Genomic DNA, 23,360 nt, shown 5'->3' on the forward strand with positions numbered 1-23,360 from the left:
ATGCTAATAGAATAAAATTTTAATGAAGATACGACATGATGAAAAATTTATTGAGAAGAGTTCAGGTATTGCTGCCATTAGTGTATAGGGGAAGGTTCTGAGTTTGAGGTTTGAACCCTCCAAATGCCTTCTAAGCAGTCTATGCACTGAGCCAGAAGGACCCAAGAGATTTTGGAGTTAGCACGTTCTTGCGTCCATATCCCACCTACTGGCCCCTCCTCAGGGGTCAGAAGGGTCCATACCAGCTGGCAGCCACTAAAGGCAGCTATTCCCCTGTCATCCTTTGGCTTTATTTAGTAATCTCTGTAACTAAGGGATGACTTCAGAGCAGGAATCTTCAAAATTTTTGTACAGGAAAAAAATTAAACCACAAGCCCCCAATGTGTCTTATTTAATTTTCAATGTATAGATGTAAATACTATGCTAATATATCATATATATTATAAAACCTATATACATAGGAATATAATAGGATGGGATACATTTGAAATAAGCCATATTTACCATTAATAATTAAAATAATTTTGGTTAGAGCAATGAGATTGAATATGCTTTTAAAAAATTCTTGATTTAATAACACTTTGTGATTCAGCTCTAAAGGGTGGATTCTGAGTTTAGCTTATTATTTTGGTACTTGGCTTGAATGCCTGTCATAACTGAAAAATACCTCGAGCAAGATACACTGATCTCAGTGGAAGAAGCATATTTGCTGTGCTGACTAAATCATGATACTAATTTTTCAATCCCATCCTCCAATTATGCAAAGGATTTTGTTGAAATTCAGCTTGTAAATTTCCATCTTCCCTGATGTCAATCAGGTTTTCATGCAAGCTAATCAAGTGTTGCATTTTTATATTTTTAACAAATGGGTTCAAAATCCACTGGAATGTTCTTTTTTTCTTTTTTTTTTAAGAGTCTTACAGTTCTGTTTCTGAGTTTTAACAGTCTGTGGGTACAAGAGCTTTTGTATATAACACAGTCATATCATTTTTAGCAACAAAATCACAGAACAACAAAAATATTTTCCAAGCACTTGTTTTCCAAGGGCTTTCTATAAAGCACAAGTTTGTGTTGAAAAGTGGGGTCTTTCTCACTCAGCTGCTGCTGTTCCATCTGATTAGATGGTTGTGAAGTGGCTGGTGAGGCATCTAGCTTCATGGCAGAGAAGGGTCAGCTTAAGATTCTCTGGTAATGGTATGGGCTTATACCGTTAGCATTATCTCCAGTCTGGGCTTTCTTTGCCCGTTTTGCAAGGGTTCCTTTACTTCAAGCCAGATCACATCATCTGTACACCCTGGTCACGCCTGAACAGCACTGGGGACCAGCTGTGCTGGCAACAGGTATGCCAGTAAGGTGCCACCCTGACCTCATCCCCATTGGAGAGCTTCCCTTTTCCCTCCCGGGGTTTGTAAAATACCATCCGAGACAGTGTCTCTCTGATGGCTGGATATATGGGGGCACTAGTCCATTCTGAAGGAGATCAGTCCTGGGTGTTCTTTGGAAGGAATGATGCTAAAGCTGAAACTCCAGTACTTCGGCCACCTCAGGCAAAGAGCTGACTTATTGGAAAAGACTCTGATGCTGGGAGGGATTGGGGGCAGGAGGAGAAGGGGACGACAGAGGATGAGATGGCTGGATGGCATCACTGACTCGATGGACGTGAATCTGAGTGAACTCCGGGAGTTGGTGATGCACAGGGAGGCCTGGCCTGCTGCGATTCATGGGGTTGCAAAGAGTCGGACATGACTGAGCGACTGAACTGAACTGAGGCCCATTCACTCCATATGTTAAATATTAGTGAAATTAAAATTATTTGGGGGGCTTCCCTGATGGCTCAGACAGTAAAGAATCTGCCTGCAATGAGGGACACCCAGGTTTGATCCCTGGGTTGGGAAGATCCCCTGGAAAAGCAAATGGCTCCCGACTCCAGTAGTCTTGCCTGGAGAATTCCATGGACAGAGGAGCCTGGCCGGCTACAGTCCTTGGGGTTGCAAAGAGTCAGACTTGACTGAGCGACTTTTACTTTCAAAATTATTTTTAGACAAAAAATAAAAATTAGGCATTAGGCTTTTTTCCTTTTCCCAGTGTTTCTTTGTGTGTGTGCAGTAATAATAGCTACTGTTTATTGATTTACTTATTTTTGGCCACACCATGCAGCATGTGGGGATCTTAGTTCCGTGACCAGGGATCGAACCTGCACCCCCTGAATTGGGAGCCCAGAGTCTTAACCCCTAGACCACCCACCAGGGAAGTGCCTTCCCAGTGTTTCTTAAACCTAACTGTATACGTGAATCACCTGGAAAGATCTTAAAACATACAGATGCTGAGGTGTTACCCTAGACCTAACTCAATTCTGAAAATGGAGCCTGGGGATCAGTATTTTAAAAATTTTTCCAAAGTGATTCTGATGTAAGAATCACGGTGGAGAATCAGTGTTCTAGATCAGTGCTTCCTTAATTTGCATAAAAAGCACCCAGGGGATTTGTGACGAGGCAGATTCGGATCCAGGGGCCAGGGTGGGGCCCGGGACTCTGCATTGCCAGCACGTTCCCAGGTGCCTGTGCAGCTGCTGCTGGGTGGGACGCCCTGAGTAGCCCGGCTGTAGCCTGGGCCGGCCCCTGCCCTGCCTTTCCCCCCTCCCCTCCGCCGTCCTTCGCGCTCTCCTGGCAGAGCTCCCCGCCCCGCTGCCCCCCACCCCCGCCCCGGCTGCCTGGGCTGCTGCCCTCTGCTTCTCGGGAAGATCTGGCCTCCAGATGTTAAGGAAAGTTCCTTCACAGCCAGGAAAGGAAAAGCAGCCAGCCCCCGGCCCACGGTGGGTGAGGTGGGCATCCTGTGCAGGGGCACCTCAGCGGGCAGCCGCCCACCGCCACCCCGGGCAGGCTTTCCGTAGGCCTAGGGAGTCCTGGCGACATGGACCGAGACGTCCCCTCTGCAGGGGGCCCGGAGCTGGCGGCGGGCCCGCGGGCATCCAGCCGGGGCTCCGTCAGTTGGGGCTGTTCTGAAACCATGCCTCATCGTAAAAGTCCTGTAATTTGTGGCGGTGCTGAGAACTTGCTTCCAAGTAGTGGTTTTCTGATGGCGCTCTGGAACTTTCTCTGGGGCCAGGAGCCGTTCCTCGAGAACTTGCTGGAGGGAAGCGGTGGCGGGGCTTCTCCTGGGGTCCTCTCTGCATCCCGGGGTGAAGGGGGTCCGGGCTGCCTCTGCCCCATCCTTGCAGCACGGGTCTTGTGGTTCCTGTCCGCGACCCCTCCCTGCTTTGTTTCCATCCCCTTCCTGTCCCGTCTCGGTGCCGGGCGCCCGCTCCGGAACAGCCAGCAGGCCGGCTGCTGGCCCTGGAGCAAGGCACAGCAGTGGTCAGGGTGCAGCTGTGCTCAGCCCGCTCGGGGCCTCCCATTCAGAGATCAGCCCCTTTCTGTAAGCCTAAGGTGATGTGGGGTCTTTTTAGGTAACGAGTTTGCACAGAAATTTGACCAGGTGACTCGTTTACCTCTCCATCTCGAATCCGGTTCCCCCCATGAGGGCAAAGCCCTGTGAACATCTCTTTAACACATACCAAGTGAGTTTCAATACGTGAGGTTCGCGGCAAAGGGCAAACGTGAGCCTGTGAAGATAGAGGTTGAGGTTGGGGAGAAGCCGTAAAACGTCTGTTGCTTGTGGCAGAGGGTAGCTGACCCCTCACAGGTGTTTTCAAGCAAGGCTCCAGGCTGGCGAGGTCTTTTTTTTTTTTTTTTTTTTTCCCTCTGTCACGGAAGAGGATACTGAGGGTCAGAGTGACACAGACAGTTGCTGGAGCCAGGATTCAGCCCAGATCTTCTGGCTCCAGAGCCTGAGAAGCCTGTCTCCACCCCAGCTCGGGAGGGACTTAAGGCGGACTGACACCCACTCTGAGCTTCCAGGGTGCTCCTGGAATTTGGTGTGGGTGGGGCTGAGGGTGGGAGTCAGATAGGCTAACAGAATTGAAACCCGCTCTGCGGGGGGAGAACCTAAGGGTTCCCACCCAGATGCCCGCCTCGGTGGGGAGGAGCTCCATCTCCCCCAAGCTCAGAAAGCCCCAGGTTTAGAAGCCTTGAAGGACGAGCTGCGCCCGTGGAGCCCTCCAAAGCCCCCAAGCCCCGCAGGCGCTGTGGTGTCCGGAGCACCACCCCGCTCCCCAGGCATCCGCGTTTGCTGCCCGAGCTGTGCGCGTGACCTCAGCCCGGCCGCCCCGCACGGGCACAGGCTACTGCCCCGGCATCTTCTGCCAGGGTCCCGATCCCAGCCCGCTGTCTAGCGGTTTAATTTGGTGAATTCACCACTGCGTCCCAGAGTTTATATTGGCACTTAACAGCAGTAATATGTGTCTCTCTCGCCAAGAACTGGCTATTTTCCCAACCAAGATGGAACACCACACACAAAAAATAGGTTTGTGAACTAATCTGCTGCCCTGACAAGTGTCATTCACAGAATCACTGCCGTGGAGCGCGCTCGGAATGAAATTAGGTTGGGGTTGTCTGGCCCGGATCACAGGTGCTTTTTCCCCCTCGCTTAACAAGAGTCTGGGATGAGACGCCCTTTCGCTGCAGCCGCAGGCCCTTTAAAATCACGCCATCAGTATTCACGGCAGATTTCTCTCTTAGAAAAATGGTTTGGGGGTGGTTAGCGGTCTCTCTCTCCCTCTGCCCAACCTGCCTCTGAATCTCTCTCCCTCCCTCCCTTTTTCCTTCCCTTCTCCTGTTCTTTTCAACTTCCCTCCCTCCCTTCCTGGGTGATTTTTTCCAGGCACACCCTCACCCTCATTGTAAAGCTATCATAAACGCATATAACTTCACAGATTCAGGAAGGTGCCCCTCATCGGTAAAAAAAAAAAAAAAAGTATATATATATATATATATATATATGTATATATCTCCCATTGCCTGAATGCCTGTTTGGAATTCTAAAGTAGAGCTTAATTGCCTTCCCATAAGGGTTTGATTTGAGTAAACCACCAAGACCCCTGGGAATGGAAACAAGATCAGTCATTTACACTTTAGTGTGACGCGGCCTCCACTCCTTTCCTGAGTCTGGGGGAGAGAAGCTTTGTTTTTGTTGGGATCTGCCCCCTCCCTGCCTTGGACGAGGGCTGCTCTGGGGCTTCGAGGTCTAGCTGTCCACGACAGAGACACCAGAACCTTTCTAAAACTGCCATCAGTCTCTCTCTGCACAGGACAGGAGAGCCTGCAGATTCTCTTCTCATACAAAGTTCTTTTCTACCAAACGGTCTCCACTTGGCTCCTCCTGAACGGGGACACATAACGCAGAGTCAGGCTTGGGGGAGCATCAGAATCCCCAGAGAGCCAGCTGAGGTGCAGATTCCTGGGCCACACCCACAGCACCCCCATTCGGAGACAGAGCCTGGGGCTCTGCATTTCTAACAAGCCCCTCACCCAGCAGGAGACCACGAGGACCACACTGAGAAACACTGGTTCAGGAGCACCCCTCACTTTCACCCCCAGCCTGGTTTATGGTCTCGGGACCTCCGTAGATGGTCCTGAGCTTACGGTGGCCGGATGAAAAGCCTACTTGTACCGAAGCCTTAATGAAATGCTTGCTGGTTCACGGTCGGCATCCGACCTTTAGAAGGTTGATGCTCACATTTCAAGGTCAGGCATTGGCTAGAGCATCCTCAGGCAGAACGAGAAAGAAAAGCACCTTTCCAGTTGAGAAATTGGCTCCCCTCTGGCAGGTGGCACCCATGTGGCTTGATAGTAATTTAGGGCGTCCGGTCTCGAGCAGCTCCTCGGCATGAGTTTGGAGGGAGAGTGTCCTTTCTGTCACACCATCCCTCCCACACCTGAGATCGCTCCCTGCTCTGGCCCCACTCCCCCAGCCGCGAGGCGCAGGTGTGTGAGCGGGTTCCCCGAGCCCCTTCCCCTCCCGATGCAGCCTGCACAGGGATACAGAGACGCGTGTCGATTTGCACGGATCCCAGCCCTGCGTGTGCGCCAGCCACTTGTAATTCCCCACAGCCCCAGCCAGCTCTGCACGGCAGCAAGAAATATGACCAGGCAAGTTGAGAAAATAAATTAAACTAAGTGTCAACTTTTCTTGTTTCTCTCCTCATTATTAAGAGATGGAATGGGGCTCGTTTATCAAGCAGGGGGAGAAATTAATTGACACGGCTTTAATATCATGATGTCTGGCGTGTCTGGTCACATTCCTTCATTTTTTGGAAAGGCATTTTATTATCGTTTACAGCAACCAGCTGCCAAACTACTGGTGTAAACGAGGCAGCAGGTGCATGAGTGACGCCCCTGCGAAAGCACTGCAGTGCCAGCCTGAAAGGGGCGCAGCGGGGAGGAAAGGCCAGGTCAGAAAGGGCCCCCCGCCCCCCGGCCCAGAGAGGCAGCCTGTCGGCTCCCAGGCAGGGCGGAGAGAAGGGATGTCTGCTGACTCTCCGACCCGTCACTGGCCCGTTTGCCGGCCACAGAGGAGGGTGGTTGCAGGCCTCTGCCTCTGATGACCTCCTGGCCCTCACACTTTTGCCCTGACCAGCCCTGAGGCCAAGTCCTACGTGCATCGTGACTCAGCGTGCCTGCCCCCTGCTCTTGGTTCTTAACAAGGCCAAGGACGTAAGCGCTTCTCTGTTCATCCCTCCAGGGTGGCTGACTCCAAATTAGAGAGCCAGTTTGCTGCAAGAGGTGTCTGCTAGCATCTTCTTTGATGATACAGTTCTGTTTTCAGCAGCTCTGTGGTTGGGGTCTGGAAACGTTCAGAAGAGTCCCTACCCTGTGCCCATCGTTGGCCAGACTAGCTTAGGTGATGCTCTAGTTTTCTTGATAAAACTGATCTTTGGGGTGTTGCTCTTAAAACTCTCGCTGTCCCCTGCACTGTCTGTATGTAAAGGGCGAGTCTGCACCAGAGAGGGGATGCTCAGCTGGCCGGGACGGCACTGCTGCCTCTCCCGCGCTCTCCTGCTGGGTCGTGAGGCTGAGGGACTGTTGGCCGGTTTGTAGAGGGTCTCGCTGAGCAACGAGGGTGGGGCTCCAGACCCAGGTAGGACGTGTCGAGAACCCAGCAGATACTGGGTTTGGGGTAAGCCACCTTCATGTGAAGGAAGGAGGCTGGGGTGGAGTGAACATAGCTTTCCCACCCCTGCTGTCTGAGCATCAGTGCTCGAGTCTGTAAAGTGGGGATAGCCATCCCTAATCCACCCGGGGGTGGTTGGTGAAGACTGAGTTAAAGCTGCTCAGTAAAGATAGTAAGCTTTCTCTTTTTATAATTATTATTAGAATGTGGAATGGTAATAAAAAAAACCACACTTAGGATACCAGACAGTAGATATGATCAAAGGAATTCCCATCCCTGGTTTGGTGGGAAGCGACCTGCTTATCTGCCTGAAATCCACAGAAGCGTTTGAGTGTGAGAGCAGACGGGCTTCCAGGCAGCGCTAATGGTCAAGAACCCGCCTGCCAATGCAGGAGACATAAGAGACGTGGGTCCCATCCCCAGATGGGGAAGATCCCCTGGAGGAGGGCAGGGCAACCCACCCCAGTATTCTTGCCTGGAGAATCCCATGGACAGCGGAGCCCGGCAGGCCTCAGCCCATAGGGTCGCAGGGTCTGACTCCACTGAAACGACCTAGCAGGCACACGCGTGAGAGCGTCACGCCCGGGACAGTGGCCCCTCCTGCCCAGTACCTACGTCTGAAAGTGCTCAGGAAAGTAATGGCAGCTCAGACTGGACTTCACTGATGTCCAGGTAACAGGTAGCAAGTATCCCCAAGTGGCAGGCAGTCATCGGAAACGTGTCCTTTCCTTTGGAAAGGCAGCTGGTTTTTTTCTTCAAATAGATCAGTCTTCTGAGTTACATTTGTTTAGGACAAACTCAAGGGCATGTGAAGTCACCAGGTCCCACCAGGTAAGGGGCCTTCACACCCTAGCCAAAGTTCCAGGAAAGCCTTTCCAAGGAGATGAAACCCATGGCCCAGAAACGGCCTGAGTTGGGGGCAGGGTGGGCAGCCCGAGGTGAGGTGTCATCTGTAGACACGGCTACCTTGCTGAAGCCCGCAGACCTCCAGGGCTCGAGCCCCAGGCCTCCCCTTCTCGGGACCATGGGGCCTCCAGACCAGCAGGGAGGGGGCACGAAAGGAGCCAGGCACGACTCCTGGCCAACTCCTGCTCTGGCTTCGGGGCCACGTGCCCACATGGAGGAGGCGTGTAACTGTGCCGAGCAGTTGAGCAAAATGACGATGGAGGAGGCTGCCCTGCCCCTCGCAGGGTTGCCTTGGGGACCAGGGAGGGACCCAAGGGATTCATATTTATCCTGGAAGCAGCCCACGGCTGCTGCTGCTTCCCACCAGCACCGGGTTATTAGCCAGAAAGGGAGGTTGCGTCGGTTATAAATACACTTGGCGTATGTGTACCTTAAATTCCTCATGGGATACCCAGAATAAATTTGACAAGTCTGGGATTTTTTTTTCTCTCTCGTGTTTTTCCCCATTAACCAAGTGTGTTAGCTCCTAACTTGCATTGATTTTCACTGAAGATGCATTGGACACCGTGTGATTGCCTATTAGTGTTCATTGACCTATATGATAAGAAAAGAAAAATTATTTTTGAGGCTAAGAGGAGGCCGTCCCCGTCTTTCCCTCCTGACCTAAAAAAGAATTCTTAACTGTTGGCTGTTCCTCAGTGACTGCGTCTGGAGCAGGTCATTTAAATTGTGAGGCATCTTGTTCTCGGAGCTCTCGTCTTCTGTGTGTGTTCGTGTGTGTTTACAGCTTTGCATCATTCAGGTGAATAGTCAGTGTTGTTCATTTGAATAAAAGAGGGGAAAAAAAGGTTTGACTGTTGAACGCTTATCTCTTAAATAGAGCCTACTTGTTAGTTTCCATAATAGCTTCATTCAAGAGAATGCTGTAGAATTGCATTTTAAAATGCTCACTGCTACCCTATATATGTCCGTTTTTAAATCCCTTTTTGTTTGGGATTCACCTTCCCACCGCCTTCTTTGTCCCAGTTTTGCTGACGCCTGGCGTCCCTCAGAAGTGCGGGTAGGGTTAACTCGGGGACTTGGAGAGAGGCAGGCAGGTTTCCTTTGCTGATGACGAGGGGGAGGGTCTCTTTGGGGAACTATCCTGTTTCCCCCCGAGTTTTGGCCCTGTGCCACTCTCCTCTACCCTACTCGTTTTCTGTCCCCTAGGGATGGTGGCTGGCGACTTTACATGCCTGGGGGGGGCGGGCCTTCCCTGGTGGTCCAGCGGCTGAGACACCACCCACCCAATGCAGGGGGCCTGGGTTCGATCCCTGGTCAGGGAAGTGGATCCCGTATGCTGCAACCAGGAGTTCGCATGCCCCAGCGAGAATTCCCCACTTCCACAATGAAGTTCAAAGATCCCACGTGCCACAGTTAAGACCTGGCGCAGCCAAATTAACTAATTTTGAAACGTTTTCTGGCTCTGGCATGGCACCTTCTTCGGACCAAGAGAGACTATGCCTGAGCAGGGGTGTTCACAGGGGTTCCCCAAGGGGCCCTGCTGGCGTGAGAGCCCTCACAGACCCCGTGCGTCCAAGTCCTTGCCCCGGCAGGGACCAGAGCAGGGCTCCCCACACACACCGGGCCAGCTGACTCTCCGAGAGGCCAGAGCGGTGAAGGCACTCTCCTGGGGCACACAGCTCACTACCCGGCCCTTGCTTTTGAGCAAGGATAATTGCTTGTTTTTCACCTGGCTGCTATGCGTCTGATGGACCTTCATGAGACTCCATTTCTGATTCTCTGCAAGGCTCTCTTTTGGAGAAAAACGAGAGGGAAATAGTCAGTCCTTCCCTTTCCTTTTTTTCCCCTTATGTTCAAAAAAGATATTTATTTATAAAAAATACAATGGGATAGGTTTATGCTGAGAAATGCAGCAATAAATACTGTGGAAGAAAACAGAGCAATTCTACATTGGCACAAACAGGAAGAGCAAAGGCACCCCCAGACTTCAGTGTCTGCAGGCCGATTCTGTACATGCTCCTTTTGAAACGCCACTCATCAGCTTAGGTAAGAATAAGTGCACATATAATCGCAAATGCACACTGGTCGGGACTAACAAACAATACCGTGGAAACATTGATAGGTAAATTTCTAAAATGCTGCATCTTAAATTTAGTTGGCAAAAAAACACATTGCTGTAAGTATGTTTAGTCTTCCATGTAGAAATGAGATACTAAACAGTAAAAAAAAAAAATAGCTTCCTGTTGTTTGAGAATACCAGTTTAAGCAGAGGACTGTAAAAATGCATAGATTTTTAACAAAAGAACTGACGGCACAAAAGTACTCCTCAGCCTCCTGCGTCTCGTGTGGAATCTGTACATTCGGCAGACTGTTCAAAAGACTGCGATGCCCCGAAAACAGTATGCTAAGTGAAATAAACCAGACACAGAAGAACAAATAGTGTATGATTCCAAGTACATAAAGTGCCTTGAGTAGGCGAGCTCATGGAGAATAAATGTTACTGGGGGCTGCGGGAGGGAGGAAGGGAGAGACGTTGCTTCAGGGCACAGAGTTCTGCTCTGGGAGGGGGAAAAGCTCTGGGGATGATGGTTCTGGAGAGTGCAACATCATGAGTGAACGAACGTCACCATCCTGCACACTTAAAAATGGCTAAAGTGGTACATTTTATGTTACGTTTATTTTACCCAGTAAAAGATCAATTTCAAAAATGGAAAAGGCTTTGATGCCAAAAAAGGATTTTTCCCACCCACTGGCGCATCCCTCTCAAATTTTTGACTTCCTTCTTCTGCCCTTCACACCTCAGGTTAATTTATTTTGTTGGGGCGGGCGCAGTGCTCACCACTGAGTTGCTAATTCATTGTAAATGGGATGCATCTGTAAGATAAAAATGATTATACGTTTAGGAATAACATTTATTGATAATTAAGTGCTTCGTTGCTTCTTTGCTTTCTCCAAGTGGAATAAATAAATATTTTAGACATAATCAGGTTTGTTTTCTGTTTGGGCCAAACAGGCATGGCTGTTGAAATGATACAGATCTTTAAAATACTGCAAATGAGTCTTGACATTGTTGAATTGTGTTGCGTCCAAGGTACATAGGCTTGAAATCCAGACTCTCGCCTGTGATCAGGAAAATCAGTTTTGTGATACTCGAATTCTGAGTCCTTCGGGATTAGGGAAGGGACCAGCGGGGAGCCAGGATCTGAAGTGATGCTGTCTGTGTGTCTTCCCCCTCCCTTCCGCATGCAGCAGTCTGCATGTTAATTCCTGTCTCCCGGCTCCCTCCCCTGTTCCTCTTCCTGTCTCTGAGCGGTGGCAGGGAGTGGGCGACAGTGAGTCTGGAGTAGCGCTGGGCCAGGAGTTCTGATAGTTACTGTGTGCTGGACCAGGCAGAAGTGGGGAAAAGCAGTTTCTTTGGCAGGGGACTGAACACGGTGCTTCTAGGTGACTCGACTTACCTGGGCACCAGGTGACATTAAACCAGTCTCCTCTGGCTCCTGGAGGGGTGCCCTGGACGGGTACTGACTCACCTTCTTTTCCGGTGGCACAGATGGGCATGCCTCATTTGTCCACACTCTCCCGCCTTCCATTCAAAGCGCGTGCCTGGTCTGGCTGGAGCGATCTCGTGGGGCCCGTCTGCATGGGGGTGGCCAGAACCTGCCACCTTGCTGTCTTAGCTCCAGTGGCTGCTGTGAGAAATGGCTGCTGACTGAGGGCTTCAAGCCACAGAAGTTCATTCTCTCACGGTTCTGGAGGCTAAAGTCTGAAATCAGAGCATCAGGAGGACCATGTTCCCTCCGCAGGCTTTAGGGGCCGGCTTTCCCTCTCCTGGCTCCTGGGGGCTCCCGGCCTGCCTTGGATGGCGGCCTTGTCCCTGCAGGCCCTGCGTCCATCCTTACGGGCCGTCTCCCTCGGAGTCTCTCACCTCCCTCTCCAAGGGACAGGATGCCTGCCGTTGGATGGCAGGCCACCCTAACAGTGGGGTGATCTCTTCTTGAGATTCTGAACTTATATTTGCAAAAGCCTTTTTTTCTAGATAACATCACTTTCATAGTTTCCAGGGGGTAGGATGTGGACCTACCTTTTGGGGGCCGCTGTTCTTCCTGATTGGCAGTGGGGTTCTCTCCTTGCCTAAGAACTGGCCCATCTTGGCGTGTTGAGGGTTTGCATGTTGCCTTGGTCTGAGTTTGGGCCAGAGGGGCAGCTTCAGAGACAGAGGTGATGCCAGAGTGACTCATGGCCTAGATGTGAGGGTCGCAAGGAAGGGGGAGGCCTGCACAGGGAAGAAGTGGGAACCTCTGACCTGTCCCTTGAGAACAAGGAAGAACACGAGGCTGTGTTGATGTCCATGTCCAGCCCGGTGCCTGGCACACAGGGAGCGGGTTTATGCCCAGGAGGGCCCGAGTCCGTCTCGAGGGAAGGCTATGATGCGGGTTAGCCAGCCGCTCAGGCCCTGGAGGAGCAGAAATGGCTCGTTCTGTTGTGCTCAGCCCCCCACCGCTGTGTGTTAGGGCCTCTGTGTGTCCTGGGGACCCAGAGTAAGTAAGGCCCCTGCCCAGCCCTTGTCCTCGAAGCCCTTGTCTAGAAGGTTCCTGCATCCTCTGCCGTGCCGCCTCTCCCTCCCTTGTGGACCTTCTGAAGGCATTGCACCTTGGTCGCTTCTAGGATCTGGGTTCCAGAAGCGTGGCCAGGAAGGGGGTCAGCCTAAACGTTGCCCTCTGCGTTCTGCAGCAGCTCCTGCCTGGATGAGAACCTTGTTGTTGTTCAGTCGCTCAGTTGCGTCCGACACTTCGTGACCCCATGGACTGTGCAGCACGCTGGTCTCCTCTGTCCTTCACTGTCTCCCAGAGTTTGTTCAATTTCATGTCCATTGAGTCGGTGGTGCTGGCAGTCTTTTCAGGCCCCTTTGAAGGGGGACTTGGGCGGCCGTCACAACAAAGCCCAAAGAGAAATCATTCCGAGACTTGCCTCTGGGTGTGGTCTCCTCCAGCCCTGTACGTGACTGTGGGACCGAGGGCCAGAGAGAAGGTCAGAGCTGCAGCGCTCTCTGCAGGGACCTGGTGTAGACGGGTGTATGGACCTGGTGAGTTGTTTCCTGTTGGGCCTCATTTTAAACAAAATAACATTGTATCCAAAGACCCTGGGAGAAACTTGCCAACTCTGACCCTGTGTGGCAAAGCCTTGTACATGCCCCTCACGACAGGTCTCTCGATGGGTCTCACCTCCGGCCTTCCGTGTCTGCAGTGGCCTGGGCTGAGCTGCAGAGGCTGGGAACACCGACCTGGTATTTGGTGTTTAGTAATAAATCATATGGGCTTCCCTGATGGTTCAGACGGTAAAGAACCCAACTGCAGTGCACAAGACCAGGGTTCGATCCCTGGGTAGGGAAGATCCCCCTGGAGGAGGGCTTGGCAGCCCACTCCAGTACTCCTGCTTGGAGAATCCCATGGACAGAGGAGCCCGGTGGGCTGCAGTCCGTGGGGTCACAAAGAGCCGGACACGACTGGGCAACTGAGCACAGCAAGCACAGTAAATTACATAGCATCGTAAAGATCGTGATAGCCGATTCTGTGGTCATCCTGGCCCCCTCTGTTTTACTGGAGACAGAGAGCAGAGAGTGGCCTTTTCTATTCCTTCCCCAAGGAATCTTCCGGATCTCACGGGAGCTGGGATGTAGGTGTGCAATGCCCGCAGCAGCCTGTTCTCCGCTGTTCCTTGAAAGATGGTTGCAGGTCAGGGAGAAGAGCATCCTGAGAGATTTTCTGTCCACCTGGGATTTCTGGGGCCCAGAGTAGACACAGACACAGCAGCTTAAAGAGGGAGCATCTGTGTGTGTACTCATTGACAAGAAGCACTGATTGTCACAATACTAAAACAGCTGTTCTGATTTTCGTGTTCCTGGTTGGTGTGCACAGGCCAGGCTCATAACTTTGGAGAGGACAGTGTCTTGGGCAGTTGAGCTGTTGGGAAGCTCCCCTGGAAGAGGGCATGGCAACCCGCTCCAGTATTTGGGCTCAGACGGTAAAGAACCTGTCTGCAGTGCAGGAGACCTGGGTTCGATCCCTGGGTTGGGAAGATCCCCTGGAGAAGGAAATGGCAAGCCACTCCAGTATTCTGGCCTGGAGAATCCCATGGACAGAGGAGTCTGGCAGGCTCCAGTCCATAAGGTCACACAGAGCTGGACACGACTGAAGCGACTTAGCACGCACATAGACTGGGAGGCTTACAAGCAACAGAAATGTGTTTCTCATGATACTGGAGACCGCAAGCCCACGATCAGGGCGTCAGCATGGCCAGGTTTTTGGCGAAGGCCCTCTTCTGGTTTGCAAAGGGATGTCTTATTGTGTCCTCCCAGGGCAGAGAGCGCAAGGAAGCCGGCTGCCTCGTGTGTTACATAAGGGCACTGATCCCGTTCATGAGGCCTCCACCCTCGTGATCCAAACGTCCCCCAAAGGCCCCACCTCCTAACACCATCCCGCTGGGGGAGGATTTTAATACATGAATTTGGGGGAACACAAACATTGAGTCCATGAAGTTCTCCGGGCAAGAGTACTGGAGTGGGTAGCCATTCCCTTCTCCAGGGCTTCTTCCCGACCTAAGGATTGAACCTGGGTCTCCTGCACTGAAGGCAGATTCTTTGCCGTCTGAGCCGCCGTGGACCGAGGAGCCCGGTGGGCTATATAGCCCATGGGGTTGCAAAGAGCTGGACACGACTGAGCAACTAACACTTTCACTCCCACTAAACACTGAGCCCATAGCAGGGGTTTGGGTTGTGACCCCAAAGGGTCCCAGCATGCAGTCTCACCGCCTTAGGTTGCAGGTGCGAACCTTGAGGCTCAGCGGGGAGAAGGGGCTTCCCAGGAGGACACATATATTTGATGCAGAGTCAGGACTGGGGTCCGGGTCTGTGGCCTCCCCATCAGGGTGTCTGTGGTCCTGCGTGCATCCGCTGTGGCTTCGTTTCATCCAGGGCAGGGTGCCATCCCGTGAGTGGGTCTGTATGTCAAAGCGCAGCTTACCCAGTGGGGTCACAGATGGGGCAGCATGCTGAACCCTGTTGGGGGGCTGGAGGAGAAGAAAGCGAGGGCAGGAGGGTGGCGAGAGGCACTCAGGATGCTGAGCAGTGGTCGGCTGCCAAAATTCTTCAGTGCAGCTTGTCTAGCAAAGCCGGCCTCCAGCCGAGTAAATACAGCAGATAGCTGACGGGCTGACAGCAGGCATCAAACAATCTTAAACTGCACCAAATCCACAGCGCTTTTGAAGCCGCAGTAGAAAAAGGATGCCTGCGCAGAACAGAGGCCTGAGACTTTTAATCGTTTTTTCCAGGCCTCAGGATGTCCTGATGAGGTATTAGAGGAAGTAATTCAGGAAGAAAAGGACAAATAACCGCCTCCGTCTGGAGGCCGACCCGAGGGCTGGCCACTCCATCGAGGAAAGGGCAAGTGTGGCCCCGCGGCCATCTGCTGTTGTTGTCCCCCGCCCGCCCGCCTCCCGCCGGGAGCCGCGGGCTCTGACCCTTATAAATAACAGACACGTAAATTTCCTGTTTGCTTCCGGGCAGATGTAAACCACATGTGCCCGCCTCATGGGGGTGAAACCATTAACTTTTCCTCACTGTTGGAAGGGTGCGCTGTACAAATTAGAAATCATTTCCTCAAGCTGGAGGCCCCACGCAGGGATCCATTCCCTGCCCTCCTCCCAGGAGCCTGGTCACCACCGCAGGACATCAAAGAAAGGGAACCGAACTCAACTTCTCCTCTCTGTCTTTTTTCCCTCCTGTCTCCTCTAGGGTTTGGCTTTGTCACTTTTGAGAATGAAGACGTTGTGGAGAAAGTCTGTGAGATTCATTTCCATGAAATCAATAATAAAATGGTAAGTTGGTGGGAAGGCAATCTAAAAAGGAGGGGATATATATGTATACGTATAACTCGTTCATTTTGCTGTACTAATATACTGTACTAATACATAGTTTGCAGAAACTAATATACTGTTGTAAAGCAATTATACCTCAATAAAAATCAATGAGACAGTGGTAAGCTGTTAGGGGTTATATTGAAATGCTTCCCCTCCCCCCGGATCCACCCCTTGTCCCGCAGACTGCCGCAGCCCGGTCATGCCTGAAGGTGCGCTGGGTGGGCGCAGGGACCAGACTAAGAGTTCAGCTCTGTGAACGGCAGGAGTTGACAAGGTTTTTCTGTTAAGGATCAAATAGGATATATTTTCTGCTTTGCAGGCCATGCAAGTGACTATCCAGCTACAGAACACCTGCAGACAATATATACAGGGATAAGCAGGGCTGTGTTTAATAAAGCTTTGTTTAGGGACACTAAAATTGAAATCTTGCCATTTTCACCTCATTTTTATTGATTAAGTGATTGACATTTAAAAATGTAAAAACTGGGGCCTTCCTTGGTGGTCCAATGGTTAAGACTTTGCCTTCCAATGTAGGGGGTGTGGGTTCAACCCCTGATCCGGGAGCTAAGAGTCCACATGCCTCCAAAAGACAAAACATAAGACAGAAGCAATGTTGTAACGAATTCAATAAAGACTTTAAAAATGGTTCACATTAAAAAAAAAAAATTCTTAAAAGAAAAATGTAAAAATCATTCCTGACTCTGGGCCTCTACAAAAGTGGCTGGGAGACTCAGATTTGACCTGCAAGTTTTAATTTGCCAACACCTGGTTTTGGTATGTATCTGCTGTTTAGCTTGGATTTTGAGAGCTCTATCTTAAATATGAAGTTTATTACCCAAATTATCTATCTCTTTAGGCCCTGCTGGGTAATTAATATTCTTTCCTTCTGATCAGCTAGTGTGACCCTCATGATCAGTTGTTTTGGCCTCCTTTTGGCCTTCAAAAGTCCCCTTTCCTAGAGGACACGCTCGACTAGAAGCGTGTTGGATCTTTGAAGTTTGGGTTGCCAGACCGACAGCCCAGAGAAGTGGCCACCAGAGGGCGCCATACCATGTGCAGCTCACGCATGACAGCTTGGAAGTCTAAACGCCTTTCTTCCAATTGAGTAGGTGGGTGAGAACCCCCTTCCTGTTGGCTCCAGAAAGATGGCTGCCCAGCAGGTGTTTCTAGAGCCATCAGCAGGTCTTGGGAGCCAGAACATTTGCAGTTAGCAGCACCTCCAGCCCCAAGAAAAGAGGGAGGGTGCCTTTGTGTTCACTCACAGCTGTAACTTTGATATTCTCTTTCTTTAGTCAAAACATTCCTTGCTTCTGAAACATGCATTCAGATAACACATTGTATATTGGTCTGATATGTGTTCACCAACTTTAAATTCAATAATAGAGCTTTTAGTGTGGATAAGATCAAAGCAATCTGCTTAGCATGTGGTTGCTACAGGCCTGATTCAATATTTGACTTGCTAATTTTTTCCCAGGGCACTAAAATAATATTGTTCGTATTGTTCCTAACTGTCATATGCATCTGAAATGAAAATACTGTTTCTTTGCGTCCTGTGGGTTGGAGGCGTCAGCTCAGGCGTTGAAATAGTACCGGGCGGATGGGGGTAGAGAAATAACCGAGGTCCCCTCACGGGCTCACACCCCCTCCAGCTGATACTTCTCTCTCAGTAGGTCAGTACTTGCTGTTTTTTAAAAAAACTAGAGACGAGGCTTAAAAGAAAGCTGCTTCTAGTGCCCGGAGGCCTTGTCTCTCTAGCCAGGCCAGCTATGGCCAGACTGCACTGAGGCCTGCCTGGGCACTGGGGGATGGGGAAGGGCCGCCCAAGGCACTGGCAGCCTCCAGTCCTGTCCTGCCAGGACTTCACGGTTCGTCGGGAAGGCCCGATGTCGCCTGGCAAGAGGCCTCGCGGTGCTGCCGCAAATGCATATGTGCGGCCCTTCACTGTTGACTGGCTTGGCGACAAGCCTGAGACGCAAGTGGAAAGGGCTTCCTTCTCCCCGCTGTTCTGTGGGGAGACAGAGGCCCAGGGGATATGCCCCCGGGCCCCCTCTATAGGGAAGGCGCACAAGCCTTGGGGTATTGGCTTCCAGGCAAGCTGGCTTGGAGGTGGGGAGGTGGACCCCCAGATGACACGGGGGGCAGTCAGAAGCTAGAGCTCCAGGCCCGGGTAACCTGCAGGCTGGCCTGAAGCCAGAGAGGTTTGTAGCCGTTGTCCCCCGTCCATCACGTTTGTCCCTTTCTTTTGCACCAGGGTGGAAGCCGATAGTGGCAGGCGCAGGTAACGGTGTGCAGAGCGTGAGGTCTCGGTTTTCTGTGGAATCTGGGGCTGGTTTTAAGAGAAGAAGCAAGACTGGACATAGGCAAGAGGCATGAATCAGGGCCAGACGGGTCAGGATCACAGAAGCCAATGGAGGCATCACTGTAGGTGCCCAGAGCAGCCCCACCAGGTACAGGCCCGGAGGGGGAACTTAGAGGTGCTGGAGAGGGTAGCATTAGGTCACCTGGCTGAGCTCCAGCGTAACAGGAGGGCCTGTGCTGACCACCTCGCAGGGTTGATCCCACCAGCAAAAGCCCCAGGTTGGGCTTGATAAACATTAGCTCTTGCTGTGGTCCACAGTGCCATCAATGAAAGGACTTCTCCAGCAAGCTCCTGTCCTCGGAAGAAGGGTGGAATTTAAAGCACATCGGTAGAGGGACCCACATCCTGAATTGCTTTGGGTTCTGTGATACTGGTGTCTACTTCTAAGACTCACAGAAAAAAGAAATGAATTTAAACTGTGCCGTGGACAGAATTCAAATGAGAGATCAGAAAGACTCTGAGAGCTCAGAGACTGCCAAGCAGAAACAGGGGCGGCGGTGAGAATGTACGTAGGAGTGTTTTGTAAACTGGGCTGTGCTCCAGCACTGTGAACACAGATCTCCTGGAAGCCTTGCGGGGACAGAGTGGCAGGGGCCCCCTCCACACCCCCGAGCCCCTGCAGCTACCGTTGTCTCCTGTCCACAGGGAGAAGAGAACTCACCATGCTGAGTCACAAACACAGGACTCGAATCCAGCTCTTCTGATTCTTAATCCGGCACTCCTGTGCCTGGCACTCAGTGGGCCCTGTGTACATGATTGTGGAACCAAGAAAGGGTTAGGCGAGGGACCCTGTGACAGTAAGGCATGTCTCATTCCCATAGCCATTTCCCACCTGATTTGGTTGTTGAATTTCCTGGGCATTAAAAAAAAGAGAGAGAGATGAGGGTCCTTCTCTATGTCCAGGACAGCCAGCAGCTGATGGAGGGGCATGTGCGTCTACCTGCAAAGGAGCAGAGAGGCCAGAAGAAGAAACTCTCCCTGCTCGCTGCTCCCCGCCCCCCCCACCCCAGGGAGGTCAGGGTCACGGCAGGGGATGGGCAGAGCCACGCCTGGCGCCCCCACACGAGACCCCAGGAATCGCCGGTATTTGGGGAAGCCAACGCCACCATCTCCTGAGTGCTCGCGTTACGGCTGCCGTTCGATCCTCACCCACACCTGGTGAAGGTGCTAGTTATTATTGTTTAAATTTTATTTATTTTAATTGGAGGCTAATTACAGTGTTCTGGTGGTTTTTGCCATACACTGACATGGGTCAGCCATGGGCGTATGCTTGACTGATAAGCAAGGTGAGGCAGAGAGAGGAGTCGGGCAGCTTGCTCGGAGCCACAGGGCCAGCGAGTGGCTGCAGCAGGTTCCAGGCTGGAGCTCCCGTCTGTACCCAGTAGGCCGCTCCTCTCGTGCCTGAAGGGGACCTGGAGGGGCATCATCTAGCTGGGCACCAGCCTTCCAGGGCTGCTGACTGCCCCTCTCAGCAGCCACACGGCAGCCCAGGTGGTTCCAAGTTCTCCTGCGAGCACGCAGAGGATGCAGGCTCACTCGGGGCCAGGCTCCCGACTGGCAACAAGGCCTAAGCCTCTGAGGGGCCCCTGAGGGCCGCAGGCCTCTTCCCCACTCCCCCCCACAACCCGAGCTCAGGGCCCGACCCATGAGACCTGGTCCCGGTGTCCAACCAGACACAGAACGGAGTGCAGACGTGGCTCCTCACAGTCAACACACAGGGCACGTGTGGGCCCTGTGTTGACCGTCCAGAGGGGCGCCCCCCAGGCCCCAGCGCCAGCCCGCCAGCCCAGTACAGTAGTGACGCCTCCCTCCCCCTGGGCCTGATTAGTCACCAGTGCAGCCCCCAGGGCCTCCGACAGCCATGGGGAGGGAGGTGAGGACTGACAGAGACCGCCCTGGGCCGGCCTCCTTGGGGTCCTGGCTCAGCCCTCACCTCAGAAGTCGGGGGGCAATGCCAGCTGCAGCGGGTGAGGACCCAGGGTCCAGCTAGAAACGTGCCAGGCAGGGGCACTTCAAGCCCTTCCCTGGCTCTGACCCACTGCAGGACATCAGTGCCCACCAGGCAGCTCACACTCAGGCGGCCGTCGTCCCCCCGCACGGAGCGGACAGCAGGGCTCACTCAGGAAGGGACTTCCGCCACCCACGGCTGAAAGGGCAGTGCTGGGATTTGAACCTGTGTCCTCCTGGCCCCAGCCCTGGGTTCTTCCCACTCTACGCTGCTGCCGCCTTAGACCTCATCGTGGAAAAATCTGGACAGATTTGACTGGTGGATACAAGGGCAAGGTTTTGTTTTATGCAGCGATTGCTATAGGATTCCTTTAAGCATTCTTTTCCTTGTTCCTTTAAGGCGATCCGATGTATGAAAACTGCTAAGCAAGCTTGTTAGGAATGCAGAGTATCAGGCCCTGCCCCAGATGTGCCGAAACAGAATCTGCATTTTGAGAAATCCGCAGTGATTTGTGTGCACATTAAAGTCTGAGTGCTCTGGAGAGCATCGTGGCTGACGAGATAACGTGGGGGTTTGGGTCATAAATCATCCATCCAGTGTCATGAGGAAGGAACCCGGGAGTGAACACGGAGTCAGCTGAGTCTGGGGCTCTCGGCAGCACACACCCCTGCGTGGTCGGAGACCAGACCGCCTGTGGACGCTCTCGGCATCCTCGCCTCCCCTCTGACTTGGGTCTTGAGGGGTTAACTGCAGGTGTGTGAGGCTCATCCACAGGGTGATGGTCTAGACCCTCCAGTGATGTCGAGTGTCCTTGTCCCCAGGTTGGGATCTACTGGGTCATTTAGAAGCACCCAGGACTTCAAAACATGTGGTCCCAGCCTGAAGTCTAGGCCCACCACTGGTTGTCCTGCGGCTGGCAAGTACCCCACCTGTATGCATGTGTTTCCTCCTCCCAAAGACGGTGATGGCCACTGCCCTCGGCCTCCTGCAGGAAGTGCTGATTCAGTCCCTGACCCTGGGAGGGCTCGGCCTGCTCTGTCGTTGGGGATATAAGCTGGTCGCCTTGAAGGAATCAGCCTTCCTGAAACCCCCTTAGTAACTATAACTTTCCACTTGGCCTAAACCAGGCACCAATAAATTTTTTGTCAAGGGCCAGACAGTAAATATTTTAAGCCTCAAAGGCTGTTCGTCTCTGTCACAAAGAATGATATGTAAATGATGGGCATGGCTGCTGCTGCTGCTGCTGCTAAGTCGCTTCAGTCGTGTCCGACTCTGTGCGACCCCATAGGCGGCAGCCTACCAGGCTCCCCCATCCCTGGGATTCTCCAGGCAAGAACACTGGAGTGGGTTGCCATTTCCTCCTCCAGTGCATGAAAGTGAAAAGTGAAAGTGAAGTCGCTCAGTTGTGTCCGACCCTCAGCGACCCCATGGCCTGCAGCCCTCCAGGCTCCTCCATCCGTGGGATTTTCCAGGCAAGAGTACTGGAGTGGGGTGCCATTGCCTTCTCTGATGGGCATGGCTACGTTGAAGTAAAACCTTATTTACAAAAACAAGTGGCAGCTGGATTTGTCCTCGGACCTCAGTTTTCAACTCCTGGCCTCATCCGCTGTAGTTCAGAGCTGGTGGTCTGCTTATCTCAATGGGCCCAAGGGGAGCTTCTCAGCCAAGCGGTCACCCAGGTCCACTACTACTGAGGCAGCATTTTACTAGTTGGGGCGGGGGCCAGCAAGCAGGTGCCAGGGTTTGGCATTGCAGCCTGTGGAAAGTAGCAGCACCTTCGTTCTTAGGGGGCAGGTGTGGAGGGAAGCATGGGGTGCTGTCCACCCAAGAGGCCTTCCCGGCGGTGGTGCCGTGAACTGCTCACTGCCGACGCCCCACAGTGCGGTCACTGCCTGCTCCTGACGGTGACCTCGGGCAGGCTTCTGTGCGTAAGCTCTGTAAGACAGGCAGTGTGGCCCCTCCCATGAAGACTGCTGGAATTGGGGCTTGTGGAGGGTTTTACCAGGCCGCACACAGCACATTCTGTCATCGTGAGAGGTTTTCTCACTGTCGTAGCAGTCATCAGCACTGTCATTATTCTTAGAATCATTACATTGAACAAAGATGTAATCCTAAGGTAGGGCGGTCCTGGCCAGATGACAGGGCAGTGGGAGGCAGGCGTGCAGACCTGGGCAGGTCCGGGACCCAAGTCTCCAGGGCAGCAGGGGGTGAGGTGGGTACTCTTGGGGGTCCTGACAGGATGGGGGCACACAGCCTGCAGAGCAGAGGGGGACCCCCAGATAGGGTTTTCTAGGTCCCAGGGAAGCGGACTCGGACGTTTCCACTGACTCATCCTTTGGGGAGGTTACAAAAACCCCACTTCTAAGGTCAGAGCCTGGTGTGATCTCAAGCCTGCCTCCTCCCATTGGGGCACACTTGGGGAGTTAACCCCCAGAACAGGGGCCTCTGAGTGGGAGTGGCCGGCAGGCAAGAGAGCAGGAGAGTCCTGGGTTGGCCCCTCGGACCTGGGGCTGCAGTTCTGGGTCAGGGGATCCGCAGAGGCCGCAGGCCGGGGTGGGCGCTGACCCTAGCAGGGTGCTCCGGAGACCCAGGAGGTTGCCTCCCTCCAGCTCCCCCCACCATCAGCCTGAGGACTGAGCTCCGCTGGGAACCAGCCCCAGCATGAGGGGGAGGGAGAGGAGGGGTGGGTGGAATTAACTGGGCTTCTGTGTTCACTATCCTATTTGTAGCATCGTCCTCACTCGTAAGCTAATTTTAGCTATCCATTCTGCTTCTGTTACCATTTATAAAATGAGAATGTCAAATGCAATATTAAACAAGCAGGATGAAGGCAAAAAAAAACAGCAACAGGAAACGCCAGAGAGGCACTTAATAAATGAATCTTGTGTTTACGCCGGAGAGGGAGCAGTCCTCCCCCACCCCCAGCCCCCCAGCCCATCACGCATGCGCGCGCTCCCATCCGCGCACGCTGCTTGTGTAGCAGTTCTGCTCACGCGAGCAGACGGCGCTCTGTGTCGAGGGAGGTGGGGGCGGCGAGGAGGGCCGCGGTGGTTGGGTGGGAAATGTTCGTCGCTCTTTAGGCAGAAGTAATTTTTTCTGCAGGGAGGTGGCGTCCCATTGCCTGAGATCTGGCTCCTTTGCCCTTGATGTGTCCTCTGGGGAGGTCACTGAAGGAGGCCGGGG

At 52.7% G+C, this 23,360-nt stretch overlaps 1 protein-coding gene across 18 annotated transcripts in view; it reads left to right on the plus strand.

Annotated features, from left to right (window-relative positions):
* Positions 1-23,360, plus strand: part of MSI2 (musashi RNA binding protein 2) — a 403,146-nt gene that overhangs the window by 313,855 nt on the left and 65,931 nt on the right. For all 18 annotated transcript variants that reach the window (XR_011259687.1, XM_069602551.1, XM_069602544.1 and 15 more), the window contains one exon: positions 15,746-15,828. Coding sequence is in view for 17 of the 18 variants with exons in the window: in XM_069602551.1 (XP_069458652.1) it covers positions 15,746-15,828 (83 nt within the window). In the remaining variant the exon portion in view is untranslated. The remainder of the gene's footprint in view (positions 1-15,745; positions 15,829-23,360) is intronic.

Source organism: Ovis canadensis, chromosome 11 (assembly GCF_042477335.2).
Source record: "Ovis canadensis isolate MfBH-ARS-UI-01 breed Bighorn chromosome 11, ARS-UI_OviCan_v2, whole genome shotgun sequence".
Taxonomy (NCBI): Eukaryota; Metazoa; Chordata; class Mammalia; order Artiodactyla; family Bovidae; genus Ovis; species Ovis canadensis.